The 22,186-nt window shown below is 53.1% G+C and overlaps 1 protein-coding gene across 1 annotated transcript in view; it reads left to right on the top strand.

Moving 5' to 3' along the window:
- The first annotated feature begins 8,839 nt into the window (after positions 1-8,839).
- MGAT5B (alpha-1,6-mannosylglycoprotein 6-beta-N-acetylglucosaminyltransferase B) overlaps positions 8,840-22,186 on the top strand; it is a 62,700-nt gene continuing 49,353 nt past the window's right edge. Inside the window, exons 1-2 of the mRNA XM_050319470.1 lie at positions 8,840-9,062; positions 15,360-15,472. Coding sequence (XP_050175427.1) covers positions 8,995-9,062; positions 15,360-15,472 — 181 coding nt within the window. The 5' untranslated portion in view covers positions 8,840-8,994. The remainder of the gene's footprint in view (positions 9,063-15,359; positions 15,473-22,186) is intronic.

The raw sequence follows: 22,186 nt of genomic DNA on the forward strand, positions 1-22,186 counted from the left end.
CCCCCTTGCCATCGGGTTTTATTAATTCCTCACTCGGTGAAGTCTCTATTAATAATGGCTCGAGGATATGGCTGGGAAGCTGGGTAATGAGATTCTCTACCTGCTGTTCCTGGGCTGCTGTGATTGTGTTTGGAGGACAAAATTCTAGGTGGATTAATTAAAATGGAAAACAAAAGGAAAGGAAAAAAATATAGAGAGTTGTTTGAATTATTTACTAGTTTCCAGGAGACAAAGCAGTAATTGCAAGTGTCTTATTGCAGGTGTTTGGAGGGGGATGCTCCCTCCTCCAGGCAAGGAGCAAAGTCTGGTTATTTACTGGTGTTGGAAGAGATTTATCAATCCTCATGAAGGCCGAGTGCAGCTCTGATTGCTCCTCAGTTTGCTAATTCTGATTCTCTCCTCTTCACTTTGGACATTGAGGAGAGAAGGGCTCCAAGACACCTTTGATGTGGGTAAATGTGGGAACAAGCTCTGCCAGCAGCAGTGCTCTTCCCTCCTGAGTAAGGCAATGTAGAGGTAAAAACCTAAACCATCCTGCCCTGAGGAACTGCCTGTTCTTGTTTGACTTTCCATCCCTGCCAGGGCCCCTCTGGATCACACAAATGCCTTGTGCTGTCACTTTTTGGCTGGCTGTCATTCCAGGGGATGCTGAGCCTGAGGAAAGGGCAGGACAGGAACAAGTGCCCTCTGGGGCTGGCTGTGGTCTCGTCCCTAATGGATGCATTTACATCCCTAATCCATGGCTGGATCTGACCCCAGGGAAACCCACCCTGTGCTGTGTCACAGCTGTCCCACCTATTGGGACCCTGGGAAGAAGGGTTGATATAAAATCAGCTGTTAAAACCCTGTCTCCCTTCACAGACCCTCCTAGCTGATGGATCAGCAGCATTTTAGGGAATTGCTCTGTGCTTTTACTGTTCTTTGACTCAAGTGCTTCTCCCCTTGATTGCCTCCGTCTGTCTCCTTTCAACCAAAGGCCTCGGGAGTCACCTAATTGATTTCAAAGGGAACAGGACTTACTTAAAATTGAGTTTTGCATTCCTCTCTGCCCCTGTGACAGAGCACCTGGTGGCTCCATCCCCAGCTCCTGCAGCAGTTCACCTTCACTGGCTTTTCTGCAGGAGAAGAACAATAGAAAAAGAGAAAAATGGAGGAAAAGGGTACAAAAAATTCTGTTAAGCATTATAGGGTGTGATCAATATTCCTTTGTCTCCACACTCAAATCCTATTCAGATCCTGTGGAGGAGAAACAAGCGGAGCTGTCTCACTGGAAATGAGAAATTAATCTCTAAAACCACTAAAGATTTAGGGCAGCGTAATTGCTTTAAGGTTTGATACTTCAGACTACTCAAACTTTAAATTTTTAACCCAAGGACCTCAATCCTTGGCAATGGGGATGGTGTGGGATGAGGAGCAGTGACACCCCGGCGTCCTGGAGAGAGCCCATGGTGACACTGTGTGCCCTGGGATGGGGACCCTCAGGGTCCCTCATGGTGGTGGAGGAGGTGGGAGAGCTGGGGGCTGCCTGTCCCCGGGAGCATCAGCAGTGAGTAGAGCAGGTGAAGAAGAGCAGGGTGGGACAAGTAAGTGAGTGCTCTCCAGGACCAGCCCTAATGTCGGCAAAGCACCTTTGCAAAACCCCTTTCCCTTCCCTGCTGGATGGAGGGAAGAATTAAATCCCAATCTTTTCCACTGTTGTGGTTTTACAGTGTTTATATGGGAAGGGAGCATGTTAGCGGTGAGGTAGATCATTATGTGCTTATATTATCAGCAGTAAAGCAAAGTTGCTTTTAATTCCTAATTCCACCATTGTCTGACACATTTCTTTGTGAGTTTCCTATTCATCTGTATTTTTTTTCCCTGGGTCTCCACTAATAGAAATTGCTTTGTTGTTAAACTCAATTTCACTCTTGACTGGATTGAAATATGCTTATTTCCCTTCTAAAATAATAATAATAATAATAATAAAAATCTAAAATTATTTCCACTCATTGTATGTGAAAAGCAAGCATTTTTCTTCGTCTGGCCTCTCAGGTTTAAACATCTGAGGGTTTCAGAGGTTTATTTTTTAACAGTCTAATTGCATGATCTCAACCCATAGCTGGGGGGGGTGGTGTTGTAACATTTGTTGTTTCATGAATTTGGGTAAGTCAGGACAATGCATGATTTCCTGTGTGGCTCCCATCGTGTGTGCCAGCAGGAGAAGAGCTTTGCCTGGGCTACACCAGCGTCTGGGGGGAGCTGAGACAGCTTCTGTCCCCTCTGATGGGATAAAAAGGATGGTGTGGGGGACACACAGACCCTCAGCTCCCCTTGGGCTGTGGCTGCACGTGGGGCTGAGGCAGCAAACTCCTTACAGAGCCCACCAGGAAGGGCCGTGAGCGCCGTGCAAACAGCGGTGAGTCTCCTGCAGTAATTAAAAGGCTGGACAGTTCTTGCTCTTCTGACCCCTGACATGATTTTCTTTAATTACAGCTGAAGCTTGACATGTCTTCTCCCTCTTAATTTGGCTAATGATGGTGCAAGCCTTCCTTCAGCATCCTGCTGGCACTCCCAAGACATGTTGCAGGGGGTATAAGAGTCCTGCCAGGCTCGCTTTGGGACCTGAACCCTGGGCCCATGTGCATGTGAGAACCTGTCAGGGGGGTTATAACCTCTCCCTTCCTCCCAGCCCTGTGGTGCAGCACTTTTCATCTTGAGCTCAAACACATCTCCACGCTGTGCACGTTGATGCCACCAGGTCAGTGAGCTTGTTCAGCTGAGGGACACGGGGGACATAAAATCCATCCAGTGGGATGGATGGGGGGGCACCTGGACACTCCTGGTCTGGAGAGGCAGCAGTTGTTGCAGGAGCTCAGGATAATGTGCTAACAAGCCTGGAAGGCTCCTCCAGCTGGATTTTTTTTTGCCCTTTCAATGCTAATTCAATGGCTGAGCAACAGAGTGTCCTCCTGGGACTGCACCAGGCTGGGAACTGCTGCTCAGCTGAGTGTGACAGAGGCAGAGAGGGAGGTAAACCTGAACTGGCAGCTCTGAGAAGTCTGCCCGGCAAAGGGACAGATCCAGCCCTCAGGGCTGACTCTTTCCCTGATTTTTTTCCTGCTCCCCTTCCCTGTGGGGGCTCTCTGGGGGGTTAGCCTCAAATAACCTCACCCAAAGGGAGGAAGGATGCTCTCTTCCCTTCAGGAGGAATGGCTCAGCATCTCCCACCCTGCCCTTTACCCCGGACTTGGTCCCTTCTTTGTTCCTCTTCCCTGCCTGGACTGAGCAGGGCAGAGCTGCCCACGGAGGGAGCTGTTCTCCCTGAAGGGGTCAGGAGTTCCCCCCCTTAATGCACTGCAGCAATACAAATGCATCTCCATTCTCTGCTGCACAGATCTTCCTCCCTCTTTAATTTTTAATTGCTGCTCTTGTTTCCTCTGAGCATCTCCCTTTGCAGCAGGGCAGCCAGGAGCCCTTTCTGACTGATAAAGCTGGGTCAGGCTTTCATTTCACCTTTTGTGTTTTCTTGGTGAAGCCAGGGTGGTCAGTGGGTTTAATTAACACAGTAAGAAAAATACACTAGTTTCTTTAACCAAGAAGAGAAAGGGAAATTCAGCTTCCTCGCTGCTCTCGAAACACATCATCCTATCGGGAGCTGAGGAGGGATCCTCACCTCGATTATTTTCCTTTGCTCTAAGTGGATTAGCAGCTAATGAAAGCGAAGGATTCACGGTGCTGACAGGCTTGCAAGGGCAAGAGCTTCCCAAATTCCCCATGAGAGGCTGTGCTGACATGGCCCTGTGCTGACGGGAGCTGTTGAGTCCAATGTCTGACACCTGACCTGGCTGTGCACCTCCAGCAGGTACCTGAGCACCAGAACCACGTGTCCTGTGCTGTGCTGCCAGCACCATGGGCTGCAGCATCCGTGGTGATCCGAGGGCTGGAACACTCCTCCTGCTCCCCAAGTGGCATGGACAATCCGGTGAGCTCGGAGAATCCAGCCTGGCTTCTGAGGGCTGCAGCCAGCCTCTAACCCTGTACCTGGGGGATGCTGCTGGCTCTGACCTTCAGGCAGTGCAGAAGTGCTGTACATCACCACTGGCCCCCCAGCTGCTGTCCCAGGGAAGGAGGGCCCTGGCAGAGATTGGTGTCTGCTTGGGGTTACCTTGTACCCTTGCACCTTGCTCAGCCATGCAGACAGCCCCAGGGACCAGGGAACAGCCCCAGGGACAAGGGAACAGCTCCAGGGACCAGAGAACTGCCCTGGGGACTCTCACAGTGGGTAAAACACTCCTCAGTGTAGTGTCAAGTGCCCTCTCACCGCTGCCTTTCAGCATCTTCTGGAGGCTGCAGTCACAGGGACTCTAAGCCCATGGATGAGTCTTCACTCCCTGCTGGTTTGATGCTCTGTCACCAGCAAGGCCATTTGTCTGCTTGCTGCTGGAGAATGTCCCATCAACCACAGTCCCTCCTGGTTTCTCCTGGTCCCTTTCTGCAGTCTTGGAGAGCTCCTGATTATCCTGTGCCTGGGGTTGCACAGGTGGCTTCAGGACACTGCCATCCCCTCCCTGCCCTTTGCTCGGTGCTCTCTCCAAACACCGACCTATGAGCGACTTCAGGGCTGTTTTTGCTGCCCCTGGGAACAGGCAGAAAGCAGGGGTGGAGCAGGGCTGCCTGTACCAGCCCTCCAGTGCCTGTGGGAGCCCCCAGCACAGTCCGAGTGGCTGGTGATGCTCAGCAGTGAGGGAGGTCAGTACCAGGCTTGGAGCTTTTCCGCCTGGTTGCTACAGAGATGGGCAGAGGCGTGAATGCAGCGATTGAGGGTGAGCCAGTGACAGAGAGAAGTTGCTCTTTATCAATAAAGAGCTCCTTGTCCCCAGCAATGTCCCTCGAGGGGCACGGAGAAGTTGTGGTGACTAAGTGATCTTATGCCCAGAGCATTTGGGCATTGCAGCTCCTGCAATCAAATTATCTCTCTTATCTCAAGGGCAGGATTGTGTGCGGGGAGAACTTAAGGAAATGGCCTGTCGTAGCACATTACAACTCGGTGGCTTGCTGTGATTCTCCCCCTCTGGCATCATTATTTTTCCATGAAGGACCAAGTAGCTTGAGGCTTGAGAGGAGGCTCCAAGAAGAAACTTGGGCAGATCCATCTCCCAGGCTTTGGAAAGCACTGGAGAAGGGTCCCAGGCTGGAGTGGGGAGTCTCTGGAGGGCCCTGGGATGATTTTGGAGCCCTGGCACACGGACATCACTCACCAAAAGCCAACATAAATCCTGTCAGTGTGGCTTGTCTGGAGGTGCCCACAGCAGAGCAGTGATGAGTGTCTGTGCTATTTGCAGTACTGTGACATTTTAAGCTTTATTTCTGGTGGGTTACAGCCCACCCTGCATTCATAGCCTGTTTTCTCCAGCTGTGGTGATCTAAACCTTTGCATTCTGCCCGGCGATGCCTCCTCAGGGAGCTTTAGGACTCAGGGCAACATGGCTACTCAAGATCAGTTGAAAATTCCCAAGGTCTTCTTCTGGGCCAGGGGTACAGGGTGAGTCCTGGCTGCCAGAGGATGCTCTGGTGTCAGAGCTGGAACTCTGGCCTGCCCCAGTTACAGGCAGTGCTGTGGAGTGGCTGCCTGGGGCCCGTACTGGAGATGCTCTGTGTCTACCTCTGGCTGGGCATGTGCTCTAACTGGTGGAACACTGGTTTCTTTTGTGCCAGCTGGCTGCTGAGCTGGTGCTCTCCATTCCCTGCTGCTGCTGAATTCGGAATAACAAACATGCATATTGTGTGTGTGTGTGTGTATGTGTAGTGTGTGTGTGTGTGTCTGTGTAGTATAACTTCAGAATATTGATTTTTGGGGCCATTGCTTCTCAGCTGCTGTAGAAGATAATTCACTGCTTTATTACCATCCTTGGATTTTAGATTTATCCCTCTAAACAGACAGCGAGCTGGTAGTTAATTAAGCTTTTGTTTCAGGCAGCAGCACAGGGAAAGGACTGTCTGCTGCAGTGCTTCTCCTCAGGGATGAGGGCCCTGGGGGTGCAGTAAATGCCACATTCCCGTCCACGGGGTGATGGATCCTGCACGGATGATTCTGGCTGGAGGCAGGAGCAGCAGAGGTAACTCTGCCTGGCTCCCTGGCCAGCACTGTGAGTGCAATTGCTCCCTGCTGACCCCAGCACCCTGCCAGGATGTGCCTGGAGATTGCCAAGAGCAATTTTATTCAGCGAGTTCTGTATTTTATTTTATTTATTTTATTGTTTTTTTGTTATTTTATTTGATATTGTTTCCTGGCTGGTGCTGCAGGAGGCACCTGGAGGACGCCATGGTAGCTGATCCCATGCTTTCTGCTGCCCAAGAAACAGCCAGACCCCCAGGAGGCCATTTCCAGCCCAGGATCAGCCCTGGGGGGAGGAATGGGGAGATTTCCTCCATGGTCCCTTCTCCCCCTCAGTATCATTGAACCCTAAACCTTAAGAAATCAGTGTGTAGTACTCACCACAGCCCAGCCTCTTCCTGCAATTGGCCTTGGGGAAAAGCTGCCACTCGCACGATCCAGAACCTGTGGGATGCACAGAAGGACCTCGGCATTATCCTTGAGGAGTTGAGCTGGGGGATCTCACTCCACAGAATTCATCCCACAGTGGATCTCTGGTAGCCCCCTTCTCTGCATTCCCTGGGATGGGATGATATCTTTTCCTCACAGGCTCTTGGGAGAGTGCAGCTGGCTCCTGCCACACTGGAGGCAGCGATTTGGCTGCTCCATTGACCACTCCATGCAGTGTGTTTATGTGCATTTGGAAGGTTTCCAGCCCCACTGAGCTGAGCTGATCTCGGAATGAAGGGCTCTGCCTCCTGCTGCCAGCTGGAGCTGGGCTCTTGAGGGCAGCAAGTAAGGAAACACCAGGTTTTAGGTGATTTACAGCTCAGACGGGGACTAACAGTGTCCTGTCAGAGCAGCAGGAGCTGGAAAGCGGGGGAGCAGTCAGGAGCAAGGAGATCAGGAGTGGCAGGATCCCCACAGCCCTTCATCAGCCTGCTGCTCCTCTGCTTGCCCAATGACCAGGTGAAGAAAACCAGGTGGTTTTTGCAGAGAAGGCCAGATGCTCCCAATTGCACCTCAAATGGCAAGGACTGAGCACACCAGCTGGATCTGTCCATGCAGTGGTCACATCCATTAGGTCCACACAGGATGGGCTTCAGAGAAGGGTGTCCTTGCCAAGATGTTGGGCTGCCTCTATTGAAGCTCAGGGAGAGCTGACCTGAGGGTTTGGGTTTAGCTGGCTGCTGTTCCTGAGCCACACTTCCTGCAAGTCCTCAGCCTGTGTGTCCATCTGCCTCAGCCCACTATTATCCTGCTCAGATCCAGTGTGGCAATGACTCCTTCCCTGTGGGGGAACACAGAAATCCTTCTGTATTTATGAAGCCCTGAAGAATACATTTTTGCTTTTCACTTCTGCTTGAAAAAAATTTGCTGTTTCATGGGGAGAAAGTACTGTTTCGTGGTAGATTTCCAGCTGTGGCTGATGATGTTGAAGCATGTGCTCCCCGGAGCTCTGATGACCGAAGCCCCCCTGGTTTCCATCAGGGAGAAGGAAGCAGTGTGAGTGTCTGGGATCCCTATGGAAATCAGAGTATCACGGCAGCATTTCCTCTTCATCAGCCTCGTGGGAAAACACTAGGATTGTGCACAAGCAAGGGAGCCCATGGTTAGTTTACATGGAGGGGATTGTTGGAGATGGGAGAGTGTTGAAATTGCTCAGCACTTGGGGGGGTAGATTGCTGAGCCATTCCAGGCAGTTGGGGCTGGAGGAATGTTTCTTGCCCTGGGAGGAACGGATGAAGAAGTGCTGGGAAAGAGGAGAGTGTCCCCCAGCAGGGAAGGCAGAGGGGCAGCTTTCCCTCAGTGTCAGCCTATGCTTTGTGGTGGTGGGCAGAGAGGGACAGCCAGCCATGGGGTCAGCATGGCATGAGGGGGCCCTGTTGGCACCCCCAGACCACAATCTTCCCCACCCATCCTGTCCTGGAGCCTGGCCAGGTGAGCACACCAGGAACAGCGTCCTCCTCCCAGCTTTCTGCAATCCCGTGCTCCTCACCCAGGGTGCTGCATCCCCTCCCTCATCCCTGGTGAGGGATGTCTCCAAGCTCTGGGCACATTCGGCTCCTTTAAGTCCCAAGCTTTGGGAGGCTTTTTGTGCCTGTCACCTTTCACTGGAGAGCCGGGAACACCTCTGCTGAGCTCAGCAGCTGCTCCTCCCGCCTCAGCTCTCGCGGCCCCTTTGTCTTTCCCAAGGACACCACCCGGGTCCTTTCGGCAGCGACCAGGAATGTCCGGGGACTTTGGGAAGCCACATCATGGGCTGTGACTGTTGCCCCCCGGAAAGAAAAAGAGGGTGATGGGGCTGCAAAGCCGCAGGCTGATGCTGTCAGAGCCAGAGTCCAGACCCCCCGTTCCTAAGAAAAGAGGTTTGCCCTGCTCCTAAAGTCCCCCAAAGCGAACAGCACCCGCGGGAGAGGCATTTCTGGGTTGACTCCCCTACCCCATTTTGCCAAAAAGAGACATCCCCACCTCCCGAGGTCCCCACGCCGGGGGTCCCCCGCCCCGGGATGCGGCCGCGCTCTCCGCGGAAAACCGGCCATCCTCCCCCCCCCAAAACGCCATCCCCTCTCCTCGGGGGGCTGCCGCACGCCCTCCCCGAGCACCCCCCCAGCCCGGGCACCCCCTCCGCGGGGCCGGGTTGCCGCTAGATGGCACGCGGAGCCCGGCGGAGGCTCCGCGGGGCGGTGCGGGGCGGAGCGGAGCCGCTGCGCGGGGCTGCGCGGAGCGGAGCGGCCCGGCCATGGGCTCGGCCGGCGCCGGGCAGGGGCAGGGGTAGGGCGGGCGGGGAGGTGCCCCCCACCCGCACCCCGCCATGCGCCCCCGCGGAGCCCCGCGCTCCGCCCGCTGAGCCCCTCGGAGCGTGTCGGGGGGGGTGCGGGGGCCGCCCCCCCCCCTCCTCCCCGCAACTTTGAACGATGATCACAGTCAACGCGGATGGGAAGATAATGGTCAGAAGATGCCTCGTCACCTTGAGACCCTTTAGGTAAAGTTGCCGTGTTTCCTTCTCTCCCTCGCTCCCGCCTCGCCCGGCTCCTGCGGGTGGGAAGCGGGTGGCGGAGCGTGGGGGGCTGCGGCTGCACGGGGGGTGTCTGTGTGGGTTGGGCGCAGGGGAGGATGGCAAAGGATCCAGGCAGGTTTGCCCGCGGGTCAGCCTGCGGGTCCTGCGGCTGGCGGCCCCCGGTTCACCCCTCCCGCCGGTGTCTTTGGGGTTATCACCGCGCTGTTCGCCGCTGGCTTTTTTGGTACCGTCCTCAGGGATGCTGGCGCTCGGGGGGATTCGGTTCCTCTGGTTTAAACCTGCTGGTGCCGATGAGGATTTTGAAACCCACCCTGAACGGGCAGCAGGGCTGGGGTCGATGTCCAAACCTGAACCCCTCCGGCTCCAGCACACCCTTATCGACCCATTGCTTTTTCCCCTTGGTGTCACTCCTCGTGTTTGCCTCCATGCATTCGCTTTCCCTCTCCAGTCCCTCCTCTCATCTTTCTTGCTTCGCTGTAGATGCTCTTGGGTTACTCCCAGGCTGGAAGACACATGGGAGACCCAGGTAGTTGCTTGGTTTTTCTATGGGGAGAGGCACCAAAAACCCACGGAGAGGATGGTGCCGGGGGACGAAGCTCAAGGTGGGATTATCCCAGCCCAGCGGTTGCCGTCGCACCGCGCTGTGTTTGAAGGTCTGGGGTCACCGGAGGGTTCTGGTCGCTGCCTTTTTCCTTAGCCCAGGCTACCGCCCGGAGCTGGCACGGAGGACAGGCTGTGCTTGTGCCCCTCTCTTGCACTCTGGAGGTGCTGACTGCCTCTCCCCGGGAGCTGCCTGGCTCTGCAGTGCTTGCCTGGAGGGATTCCTGCTGCTGGATCGTGCAGCAGTGCCCTGGGACTGGAGAACTTGGCCAAGGGGATGTCAGAAAGTGGTGGCAGAGGCGTGATGGTCCCCACGGCTCAGCTTTGCTCTGAGTGTGGAGTGGGGAAGGGAAGGATTGTGAGAGAGATGAGAAGACACACATGCCCTGGGCTCTTCACTTGGCTGTTAACTGCTTTCTTTTCACTTGCTTTCTTAACTGGGTTTGAAGTCCATAATGGGGAAGTGACTGGCCTGAGTATCCCTGTCCCCTGTGCCCTGGACATCACTCCTGGGGCAGGGGAAACCCATCTTCAGCAGAGACCTGGACTCAGGGTGGGGGAGCACAGGGAGCGTGTCGCAGGGTGATCAGAAAGTCCCACTGGAGATGAGGATGTGTGTGGATGAGGGGTCTGTAGTGGCTGGAGGGTCCTTGGTGTCTGTAGCAGTGTGGAGGACCTGCACCATCCTGTCTGTGTTCCCTGGGCTGGCTTCTACTCTCAAACCAGTACAGACCAATATCAGTTCCATGGGAACCAGCAGGGCTGCCTTTGTTAACCATCAGGCTTTCCCTGTTTAAGAGGAGAAATTCCCAGGACCTTCTCTTAGCTGTCCCACAGTCTCCAGGACCTCTGCACCTCCTCCATGCTGCTGTCATGGTGAGTGTGACCCCCCCATGCCACAGTCCTGTGTCACCTTGCTCCCAGCCCAGCGTGGGCAGGTGTTGGCACTGCCCTGCTCCTGGCACAAATCAGCACTCCCTGCCCAAAAATCAGCACCCACATTCTCAGCTGATGTGGATCACCTACAGGAGTGGGAGTAGATTGTGACAGTCAGGATGTAAATTGGTTCCTTGCTGCTGGCTGGGCAAAGCCTGGCTGCTCCAGGGAATCCCTGGGTACGATCCCCTGCCTGGTGTAGACTCCTGGCGGCCCTGCCCGTTGTCAAACAGCGAACAGGAAACCTGATCCTTTGCACCAAAACATTTCATTAACCATCCTCCAGACATGCTTAGCAAAGCAGTGTAAAGCCCTGAGCTGTGAGAGCTCCTGCAGCGAAGGGAAAGGGAAGAGAGAGCACATCTCTCCATGCGTGTGTCACGGTGCCAGATTTAGTCACGAATTCACTGTGGAGCCCTGGTCCAGCTCACCCAGCTCTTGGCTTTCTAGAACTTGGGGAGTTTAGGCAAGTTTGCCAGCTGGAAACCAAAGCTGGACTTTCCATCTGTTGTAACCCTGGTCAGTAAGAGAGTTCACTCTGGTCCCTTTTGTAGAGGACAGTGCCCACGGCTGAGCATCAGTTCAGCAGTGCTGTGATGGTGTCAGGCTCTGAGCAAAAAACGTTTGCAGGAGAAGGATCATCTTTTATTAACTTGATTGCTGCTGCTGGTAGGAATGGTGGCTCAGCCTCTGGGCTTAAGAGACTTGGGTGTTGAAAACTTGTCTAATAAAAGATGTTGCCTGTTCCTCATAGCCCTTGTTTTCCCCTGTGCATCTGTGCTATGTTCTTCCTGTGGGTCCCAGCTGGGTGATGCAGCACTGTGGACACAGTCCCAGTGTCACAGCCCTGTCCTGCTGGGTGCTCCTGGCCTTCTCCCCCCCCCACTGCCTCCCAGCTCAGCACTCAGACCCTCTTGGTCACATCCAGCTTTCAGTTCCATGGGCCAAAATCTGCCACGACTGGGGCATCACTTCCAATTTTCACTAAAGACTCAGGGAATTTGGCTTCCTTGTCTTCTGGCACCAAGCCAGAACCCAGAACTGTGAACATTTCAGTTTTGGGAGGATGTGGAGAGGGACTTGGCACCAGAACTGTGCATGGGAGATGAATTAAACGTGACGTGGGATGACAGGCAAGGCCAGCATGCAGGATAGATGTTACTTGTTCATTGGAGCTCCATAGTCTTCAGGGAGTCAGACTTGATTTTGAGGCAGAGGACTCAGTGCCTCTGGACAATTTGGAATATCTGGGGACTGGTATGTTTTACCTACTTCATAGTATTTGTTTTCTGCATGTAGTGTGTGCTCAGTTAAGGCTCGGCCAAGCATTTTAAATCATCTGGAGAAGATCAGGAGAAGTAAAAGAGATGGGGTCCTTGGGCTGAGAGCTCAGCTCTGCACCTTCCCTGCTCCCTGAAGAGCTGCTGCTGGGCTGGATCCACTTCTCTCCCAAACACAATTCCAGTTAGGCTCTTATCCTTCTTTTTTTCTAGGGAGAAAGCATCTTGCATCTCCCCTACTCTCTCTGTAATCCAGTCAAAATGAAAAAGGTTTTGTTTCCTAGTGAGATAGTAGAGCACCTTTATACCTTTTTCTTCCCTTCCCCTTTTTGTTTTCTCCCCCTTTTGTTTCACTTCCCCTCTTTCTTTCTGCTTGGTGTTTAACCACCACTCCTTGCAGAGTATAATTACGAAGATTAAAAAGCGTAAACAAGGGCTTGCATAATGATGAAGGTATTGTCAATAGGAGGGGTGAGAGCAAAGAACAAGATCAGATCTGAGTATTTAATCAGGTGATGCTTTGTTAAAATGTCCCTTGGGGGAGGGGGCAGCTGACAGCAGGACGGGCCTTGAGTGTGTTTTGTACCATGACGTCCTCCCAGGGAAGACCCTCAGTCTCAGGGCATTGCTGGGCTTTGACCTCCTTCAGCTTGTTGTTGTCCTGTCCTGCCAGGGAAGTGCCATGGCCCCCCTCTGCTGCTCTGAGGACAAATTCAGCCCTCCAAAGCCAAGCTGGGTGCTGCAAACCCCCTCCCCATTGTGTTCCTGAGAGCCTTTTCCAGACCCAGCACTGCGCTGTGTGGCTGGGAACAGGGTGTGATAATGGGGATGCACTAATGTCCCCAGATCACCCCCTCTCCAAGCTATTTATGGGACACCACGTTGCTTTGCAGCATCAGGGATGCTCTGCTGCCTCCACAATCGCCTCCCTGCTGGAGCTGGACCACAGCTCTCTGGAAACCCTTTTCTGAGGTCTGCTTTGGGATCGGGACTGAGGTCTGTGGTTATCTCTGCGTGCAGATGCTGCAGCTCGATGGTTTATCAGCATCTGCTGGGGAGGGGATGGCTGTCCTCCATTAGTTACTGCTTGTAGGGCACTCCAGCCATGCCTGCAGCCAGGCCTTTAGGGATGGGAGTCCAGATTAGCAGAGACTTATGTAGCTTGTTTAAACTGCTTTCCATCCTTCCAGGGCAGGCTCATTCAGAAATGAAAGGGACCTGGAGTGCCTGCACAGGGGTGTCAGGCAATTTTAGTGATGCACTTGAGCATCCCCTCTCCCAGGTGGGTCAGATCTCCCGGCCTGGCTGTCAGGGAGTGTTTGTGCTGGTGCTGAGTGTGCTGCTGTCGGAGCTTGTTAATGCTGACGAGCCCAAGGTGTTGCTTTTTCTCTTGATTAGGTGAGAAGGGGGTGGGGAGCTGCACAGTGCTGCTCCCCCAGAGCCCATGGCCAGGTGCCTCTGATCTGCTGGGGATGGGGCAGGGCTGATCCCTGCGAGCAGGGGGATGGACCGGGGTTAGATGCCTGTCTGCTGTGAGCAAGGCTGATCCTCCTCGGGGTAGGGAGAGAAAACCCTTTGTTCTTGCACTGCCACTTCCAACTACCTGTGTTGTCTGTGCGACAGCAGCGTCGGAGCTGATGGGATGGAGGTAGGGAGCTCATGGGGTCCTGTGGAGGTGCCATGTCCTGCCCAGGAGTCTTTCCAGGCAAGGAAAGCCTGGCAATGCTGTGCTGGGACAGTGGGGAGCTGCTCTGTGAGCTCTTCCAGGAGATCTCCCTGGGGAAGCTCAGTCCTTCTTGAACTGCTTGACCCTGTACTTCAGCTCTCCACAACATCTCCAGTTGCTAACAAGGGCTTTGAAGCAGGTCACTTTATTTGCCAGCCCTTTTCAGCAGCAGATAATTGCCATGCTGGTGCATTGTAGCTCAGAGGTTCCTGATCCTCTGCCTTTTAACTGTGTAGTAATGCTTAGATGGGGGCTCCTTTGCAAGCCTTTCTCTGGGAAAGCCTGGTTTGGGTGTTGGGTGGCTGTGCTGTGGGTCTGTGTGCACAGCTCCCGAGCCCTGTGGATAATGCTGCGAGCTTGTAAAGGAGAGTTGCTGGTTCCTGTCCTCCATGGTTTGCTTCCCTTTGGCTCAGGGATGCTGGAAGGATGCAATGCCAGTGGACACCCTAAGGTCTTCCTCAGCTCCCTGTCCCACATGTGATTTCTTTATCAGATGACAGACCTGTTGTTTCACAAGGCCACCTGGCAGATGTCTTTTTTCCTTCACCTTCTTGAAATTTTCCCTGGGTTTGGTGGCTGAGATCCCTGGTGCACCGTGGCTCTGGGAGCTGTTGTACATGGCACCTGGCAGTGGCTCTGCCAGGGCTTTTCCCGTGTGTCTGTTGGAGGATCCTGAACCTCCACAGAGCCTCGGAGATGATGGCAGCATCTCTGAGCAGTGGAAGGAAGCCAGGCATCCATCCCTTGGCACAGTGTGCTCTGCTTTATGCTCCCTGGTGCACAATAAACCCTCCTGCTGGCACAGACCTCTTGCCTTCAGCCTTTTAACTCTCCAAAAAGTTACTGGCCTGAGCAGGAGCAGTGTTGAGAGCTCCTGCTCCTCGTGCAGCTGGAGGTGACTGCGAGCTCAGGTGACATCCTGCCCGGTGTGTCCCTGTGGGAGCTGCTTTCCTGCCAGCCTGGATGAACAAAGCAGTGATGGGATGGTCCCAGGCCACGTGTGTGCTACCAGTGCAGGTCCCTCCTCGTGCCCCTGTGCACAGGGCTGCCCGTGCTGCACACACCGCGCCAGACACAATGGCAAATGCTGGTGGCCTAGTTACAGGGCAACAAAAGATCTTAAAGAAAAAAGAAAAGGTGGGTTTTTTTGGTTTTTTTTTGTTTTTTTTTTAAAACCTTTGCAAGGAAGGGAAGGTACAAGGCCTTTCTTTACTCTGGATTCTCCCAGGAGGAACCATGGGTATTGTTCATTGTAGTGGTTCCTGCGGTCGAGGTTGTAGGGCTGGATCTAGTGGAGCATCGTGGGGGCAGCTGTGGTCTGGCTCAGCTTCCTCCACTGCCCCTTCAGGACCTGCCTGTCAGGGCAGGCTGCAGGGATTTTGGAGATTGTTCTCAGGCAAAACCTGCCTGCTCAGTGCCAGGTTTGGGCAGAAGCCCCCTGGGGCTCTTGTGAAGCCCGTGTGGGTCTGGCCGTGGTTGGGGTGAGGTGCTGGTGTGCTCTCGTGGGACTGGGGCTGCAGAGATGCTCCTTGCCTGTGCTGAATGGAGTGACCCATGGGGATGAAGCAGCTGGGAAGTTGGGATGGTTCCAGACACCCCAAAATGAAGTGGCTCCTGCTGCTGTGCAGAGGGGTTACCCCAGGGGCGGAGGGTGGTGGAGCTGGCCCAGGAATGAGCTGGTTCCTCATCCCACCTCCAGCTCTGCTTTCTCTCCCACAGGATTTTCGTGCTGGGCATTGGATTTTTTACCCTGTGCTTCCTGATGACTTCTCTGGGAGGGCAGTTCTCAGCCAAGCGCCTGGGGGACTCGCCCTTCACCATCCGGAACGAAGGTAAGCGCAGCTCCACGTCCCTCCTGTCCCGTGGGATGCTCCATGACCCTCATGTACCTGATGCCAAGGATGCAGGAGGATGGTGCTCGGATCCTCCATTCCCACAGGTCCCTCCTGACCCGTTTCAGGAACGTCAGGATGGCTCAAGGTCCTGTTGGCCCTTCTTGCCGTGGTGTGGGGCCCTTTGCAGCCACGTGTCCAAAACCTGGCTGTGTTCACATCCAGAGGTGTGACACAGCTGGGACAAGTGCTGGAGTGTGGATACCGACCCTGGCTCGCAGCAGAGGGATGGGGAAGCAGTGGGATTAGACCTTCAGCTGGCAGCAGTGTGGGTTGCGTGGGCTGCACCTGGTCTGCCACGTGGAGGATTTGGCTCAGGTGCTCGGAGGGGTCAGTGGTTTTGAGCAGTTTTGGTCTGCAGGGAGTGGAAATTTTCTTAGGGAAGGGAAAATGAAAAGGCCTTTGTGGTTTTGTGGATCTACTGAAACATAGAAGAGAATAATCCAATTTTTAGCAAGTGTGTGTTCTGTTACATTTTTTAAAACGCCTCTTTTGGCGAGACATGAAGTCAGCTCAGCAGACAGCTTCTGTGGTGGGAGGGTCACGTCCTGCCCTTGCTCTGGGAGGACGCTGCTACCAGCAATTGAGCTTCCCCCTGACTTTTCCTCTGCCATTCCAGCCGACTGAACTGCTCAGAGGGAAATTCCCAGCTTGAACTCCACTGAGCAGGGTGAGATAGGCTTGGTTAGGCCACCATGGTCTTCTCTTCCTCTGTACCAAAAGCATGGAGGGATCTGAGCTCCACAGCCTCACCTGGAATGTGATTTTGGGACATTAAATCCTTTCCTTTTGGTGCTGAGGAAGTGCTAATTGCTTCCTTACAGGAGTAGAAGCTCCCAGACCAACCCCTTCTCCAGACCTGGCTTTCCAGGAGCAGCATCCTGCAAAGACTCCTGAGTTTGAAATTAAAGGTGTCACTGTTACAGCTGCTCTCTGTCCCAGGAGAGCTCCAGTGTCCCCAGGGAGTTTGCAGAGAACTAGAAGAAAGGCAAAGAGGGCCTGATTAACTGTGGGACCAGCATAGCTGAGACGTGGCACAGGTCGTGCTGCAAAGAGATACTGCGGAAGCCACTGGTGTCACCCCAGAGGACCTTAAAGTTGGGGTGAAATGGTGGCAAAAAGACAATTATTCATCTCTTTATCCCCTTTCTGGATGCCTTGGGGTGGAGTAGTTTTCCCATCTGTATTCTTGCCATCAGTTTAACCCAGACCTTTGAGTGCACTGATTCCATCCCTGCCTGTGTCTCCTTTATGGGTACAATGTCAGTGCAGTGCTGGAGCTGGATCACAAGAAACCTCGTTTTTCAGGCTCTCACCTTTGATTTCTCCAGGTTTACTCCTTCAGGTGGTTGAATCAAGGTGTGTAAATGGGTTCACCTTCTTGCACTGAGCCCTTCCAGCTCTGCTGAGGGCTGTGAGCACCAACCTGGCTGGTTGGGGGAGGTGCTGCTTTGCTCTGAGGTGGTGGAGGTTGAATGTTACTTCTGGTAACGCCTGGTTGGTCTCATTTAAAGAAGAAAAGAAATAAATCATGATCTAGATCCTCTGATTTTTCAAGGTTTTGGTCTCTTAGGTTTCTAACTGGCTAAGGCAGGTCCCGCTTTGTTAGAAAGCTCAAAAATTCAATGTAAACCCAGTTTTTTTCCTTTATTCTGTGGATTTGCCAAGCAAATTATTGCTTCCAGATAAATTGCTGCACATTTGGCTGTTGCTGTGTTTCTTATTGGGGAAGATATGGCTCATTCATGGTCTCACATACTGTTTTTGAACACAAAGCATCCTCTCTGCTGTCTCTGGAGGAAGGATGCCAAATTGGAGGAGGGTTATATTCTTTGTCCCCAGGACTTGGCAGGTGCAACCTGAAAGGTTTTTTTCCAGCTCTTTAATACCGGTTTCAGCCTTTCCTGTGACACTGGTACGTAGGGACTGGCTGTCCCACAGGGGGGGATGTGGAGATCACATGGAGGAGGGTGGGAATGCACATCGAAATCAGGGGGATGGGAAAAAAAATGGATATGCTGCTTATTAGCTCTGTGAAGTCTCAAAAGGTCTGTTTGAATAACAAACTGGCATTTAATTAACATGTGTTGCGGATCCCAAGGAAACCCAAGAAATATTCCTGGTGGTTGCTGTGGCTGTTAAATGCACAGTGCTGGGCTGAGGGCGAGCTCAGAGGAGCAGGTTAATTTTGCTGGGCCGATCAGCCCTTGGTGTGAGGAGTGGTGGGAATCGGGCTGGTACTCCCACAAACCTGGACAGGTTGAGGGCTGATGGCTTTGGAGGAGTTCCTGGGTGTGTGGCCTCACGTTTGCCATGCCTGGGTTTGAGTATCACTTGGGACTGGGGTCTCGGTGGGGAAGGAGCCTGATCCCTGCTGCTGTTCCCTGCTCCACCTGGACTCATGGAAAGCAATGGATTTATGGGCCCTTCTCAGCATTATTCATTAACTGCTGGATGTTGCAGGGAAGCTGGCAGCACCCTGTCCCAGGCACTCTGAGGTGGGCTGCTCTACCAGCAGAGCTGGTGTCCTTAGCAGGGTAGGCTTGTGGTTTGTGAGCGTCAGGTCCTGTGGTCCTTCCCGGGGCTGATCCCAGCTTTTAGGGCTGGTTGTGCTGCTTGTTGTTTCCACATGTCCTGCCAAGCTCAGCAGTGCAGGGGAAGCTGCCCCTGTGCTTCCAGTGCCTGCAGGGTTGGGGTGGCTGCAGAGTAGCAAGAGGTGTCAAAAAATCCCTTGCTTAAAAATCATTTGCATCCAAGAGGTCCTTTTATGTTGTGGGTAAATGCTAAAGCTCATGATCCAGTTTAGGCTGGGGCTGTTCCTGTTTCTCCCTGGGTGTCCTGAGCAGCCCAACCCTGGACCTCAGGTGTTGCAATCCAAGGGGAAACGTGAAAATCTCCCTGCCCTGCCCAGAGCTTTCTTGGCTTCTGAGCTGCGCGAGCAGCCGATCATAACCAAAATAAAGATAGATGTGAGGCAGGAGCATGAAAAGGAGAAATGGATAATGTCACAGTCCAGAAGTTAATCCCATTTAAAATTTGATTTTTTGTATGTGAATCCCTTTCTTGGCGGTTGTCTCCAAAAGCCAAGTTTCTCGGTGTGTGCCAGAAATCATTCCTCAGATGGATTCTCTGCTTGGTGATTCGATGCAGCAGAGGCTTTGCATCTTGACTATAAATAAAAAAAGCCTTCTGAAATGCAAGTTATTTTATCCTAATCCGCTGCTGTCAAGTAAACACAGACAGAGGTTCCTTTGTTTTGAAATGGCCACCGAGAGAATTTGTTCTGCAAACAAAGATGTAGATAAAAAAGGGAACAGATAGGTCTATAAATTTTCAGTGTGGGAGATGTTTTGGGAAGGGCTCTAGACTCCAAGAGATTGAGTTTTTTGTGTCCTCTTCTCTCCTCCTCTTTAGAATTTAAGATGTTCCGGTGTTTCTTTTTTCCCACGCATCTTTCTTGGGGTTGTTTTACTGCCAGAGTTAAGGGACGAGGGGCTGATCCTGAAAAAGTACCAAAATCTGTAATCCTGGTGCTGGCAGTGCAGCCAGGAAGGATTTGGCAGTGGTCCCCCTGCCCATGCCCCAGGCTGGATTTGGTGGGGATGTGCATCCTGCTGGTGGAGTTTGCTGCTGCAGGGGATTAGCAGAGGAAAATAGGTTATTAAGTGTTAAAACGCCATTAGATGTGGCTGGAATATTGCCTGGGACGGCTGTAGCTCGTTCAAAAAATCAAAAGCCTCTGGATTCCTCCTGCTGTTGGTTCCTGTGTGGTTGAGTGTGAGGTGCTGGAGGGATTTGCTGCAGACCCAGGGGATGTGTAGGACAGGTCCTGATATCCCAAATTGGCTGGAGTTGAGCTCTGCCCTCCTGCTGGGCTTCTGATTCTTGCCAGAGGGGGGGTCTGGTTTAATTTCAGCTGACCTTGGTGGTGCTTTGGTACAAGGGCTTTGAGAGATAGAAGTGTTTGGGGTCTGTGAGAACTGCAGCAGCAGCTCTCATGCTGAAGTCCTTGAATCCCGATGCCTTTGGGAAGCGGGGGTTTGCTGAGCGACTGGAGTTGTGTGTTTACTGTCTTTTTAACCTGTTTTCAAGTGTTTCCTGCTTCTCAGCTTGAGAGCTCAGCACCTGCCTTTTCCCACCCCAAAACAAGCTTCCCAGCAGCATCTCCAGCTGTTTTCCTGTCAGTGACCACAGCTGGGTTCCTGCGTTGTGTTTCCTCAGCGGCCTTGGAAAAGGGATCAGTGGGGATGGGATGAAGGAAGGACAAGGGTGGTGGAGAGCTGATTTTAGAGCATAAACTGGAAAATATAAGCAAGCAGGGGTGAAGCACATCCTCTGCAAGGCTGTTGCACCTTTTCCTAGGTTGCCAAGATGTCTTTTGGGGTTTGATCTCCTCAGGGCTGCAGGTTATGGACTCTGATGGGATAATAACCAGCTTGTGGACTGGGACAGGGGGTTTCCAGTCCTACACTACTGGGACTTTCTGCAGCAGGGCAAAGGTAACTTGACCTGGAATCTTTCTGGGGGTGGCCAGTGCATCAGGGAACAACTTCTGCTGCAAAAACCTCTGAAACTTGAACATTCATGTTCACTTTTGAGGGAATAGAAAAAAATCTGGAAAAGCTGTGGAGAAAATCTGCTAGGGAAGCCCCCCTTAGGGAAGCCCCCCTTACTGGCTTGGGGTGTCTTGTCCTGCATGCAGGCCATGGGGGAAGCTGAGCACTGCAGCTTCCTTGGGGTGTCACAGTGGCTCTGGTTTGCCATGCTGGGCTATCAGGAGAGGTCCAGAGACAGCAGCCAAGGCATGTTGTGCTGGAAATGGTGTTTAACATGACCTGGCAGGAATCCTGCCCTGTTCTCCACAAACCCAGCACCCCTCCTGTATTCCAGCTACTGGAGTGCTCTGCCTTTCCTGCAGCTGATGCTTGCTCCAGTTCCTGGAATCTCACCTGCTTAAAGTGATTTCTTCCATCAGTGAACACAGAAGAGGTGAGAGGGAGACTGTTCAGGGCTGTGCAGCACAGCTGAGTGCTTTGTTGTTTGTGCCTTTTGTTTCTCTCCAGAGCAGGGATGTTGGTGGAGGGGTGGGAATTGTGCTGCAAAAAAGATAATGTTGAAAGTTGCCCAGGGTTTTGTAGGGCATCTTCACTCTCTCAGAGCTGTAGCCCTGTGAAGCAACAGGATCTCATGTTATTTCAATCCCTTGAATTGCTCCCCGAGGAGCAGAGCAGAGAGGCCAAACAGAAATGTGAGAACCTGCATGATCTCCTCAGAGGGGTCCTTTACTCCTGCTCCTGTCTCTGCTGCTTTCCCTTCTGCTCTAGCAGCATCCCAGCTGGGTTAACATGGCCAGGTAACATTGACATTTGTTCTCACAGAAGATGCAGAAAGGTCAAGCTTGGATTTGCCAATGCTTGGAGTGAGCTTGAAAAACTCCCTGTCCTCCCTCACAGTCAGCTGTGCTGGGAGAGGAGGAGGAGGAGGAGATCTGTGTCCATGAGCCTGACCTGCTGTGCATCCTCTCTTCATGAGGGATGACAGCAGAGGAGAGGACAGCTTGGTTGGGCCCTGTCCTGGCTGCAGTGAGATGCTGCTCAGCCTGAAGGAGCTTTAAAGCAAAACACGGATGTGTTCACCCTCCCATCCCAGTTCCCTCTCTCTTGGGAAAGGTAATTTCAGGACCCGTTTGCAAACTTGGGTCACTGCCACTTATGACAGATTCCAGTCTGCTTCTCTCCAGAGCACACACTTCTTCTGGCAGGAGCTTGAGTTGGGCAAAATACCCAAAAGTTGCTTTGTGGCTTTGAAAATCCCTTTTCTTACCTGACCTGGAGAGCACCCAGGAGCGAGGGCTTCGACTGCTCCTTCCTGGAGACATGGTGCACAGATGTGTAATTCCAGGGATGCTCGCGTTCCCTTTGCTTTCAAAAAGCTGTGTGAGTTATAAATTTATCTTGCAGCCTTTAATGCACAGCGAAGGTGACAGGAGAACCAGTTGTGAAGGCTCGTGTAAGCAAGTGACAGTGACGGGGGGCATCAGCAGAGGAGCGAGGGAGCCGGGCAGGCTCCGCTCAGCAAACTCGGTGCTAATTATTCCCAGTTTCTTCCTGAGTGAGTTATAACCCTCTCCCGGGCTGCCTGTGTCATGTTTTGATGTTGTCTGCTGATCAGCCCTGGGTAACTGCAGCGGTGGTAAGCAGCTTGTCAGGATCAGTGGATGCTGGAGCGTGTCTCGCCGGATGGCGCTGGATGCCGGTCCAGGCAGGGGGATGAGGCTTCTCTCAGGATCTGAATCCAGAATTTGCTCGAGCAAAACTCTCTCTGAAGGCAGCAGGAGTTTTCCCTCTCTGATCACCTCTTCCTGCAGTGCCTGTGGGGCTCTATCTAGACCATTTTCCCAGGTCCCTGTGGAGAGGGTGTGGGTCAGTGGGTGTGTGTCACCTCCTCGGCACCAACTGGGACATGCAGATCCTGCATGTACCCAGTGCTTCATTTTTCTGTTGCTGCATCCAGAGCTGGATTAGAGTCTCCTGTGGGTGCCAGCCAGGGGGAACCCGTGGGGAGGAGTGTGCTGGGCAGCTCTTCAGTGACTGGGGCTCGTTTCCAGCCTCGCTGCATCCATCCCTTCCAAAGCCACTCCAAGCTGCCCGGGAG

This window comes from Myiozetetes cayanensis, unplaced genomic scaffold, assembly GCF_022539395.1.
Source record: "Myiozetetes cayanensis isolate MyiCay16 unplaced genomic scaffold, myiCay2020 scf22, whole genome shotgun sequence".
Classification (NCBI taxonomy): Eukaryota; Metazoa; Chordata; class Aves; order Passeriformes; family Tyrannidae; genus Myiozetetes; species Myiozetetes cayanensis.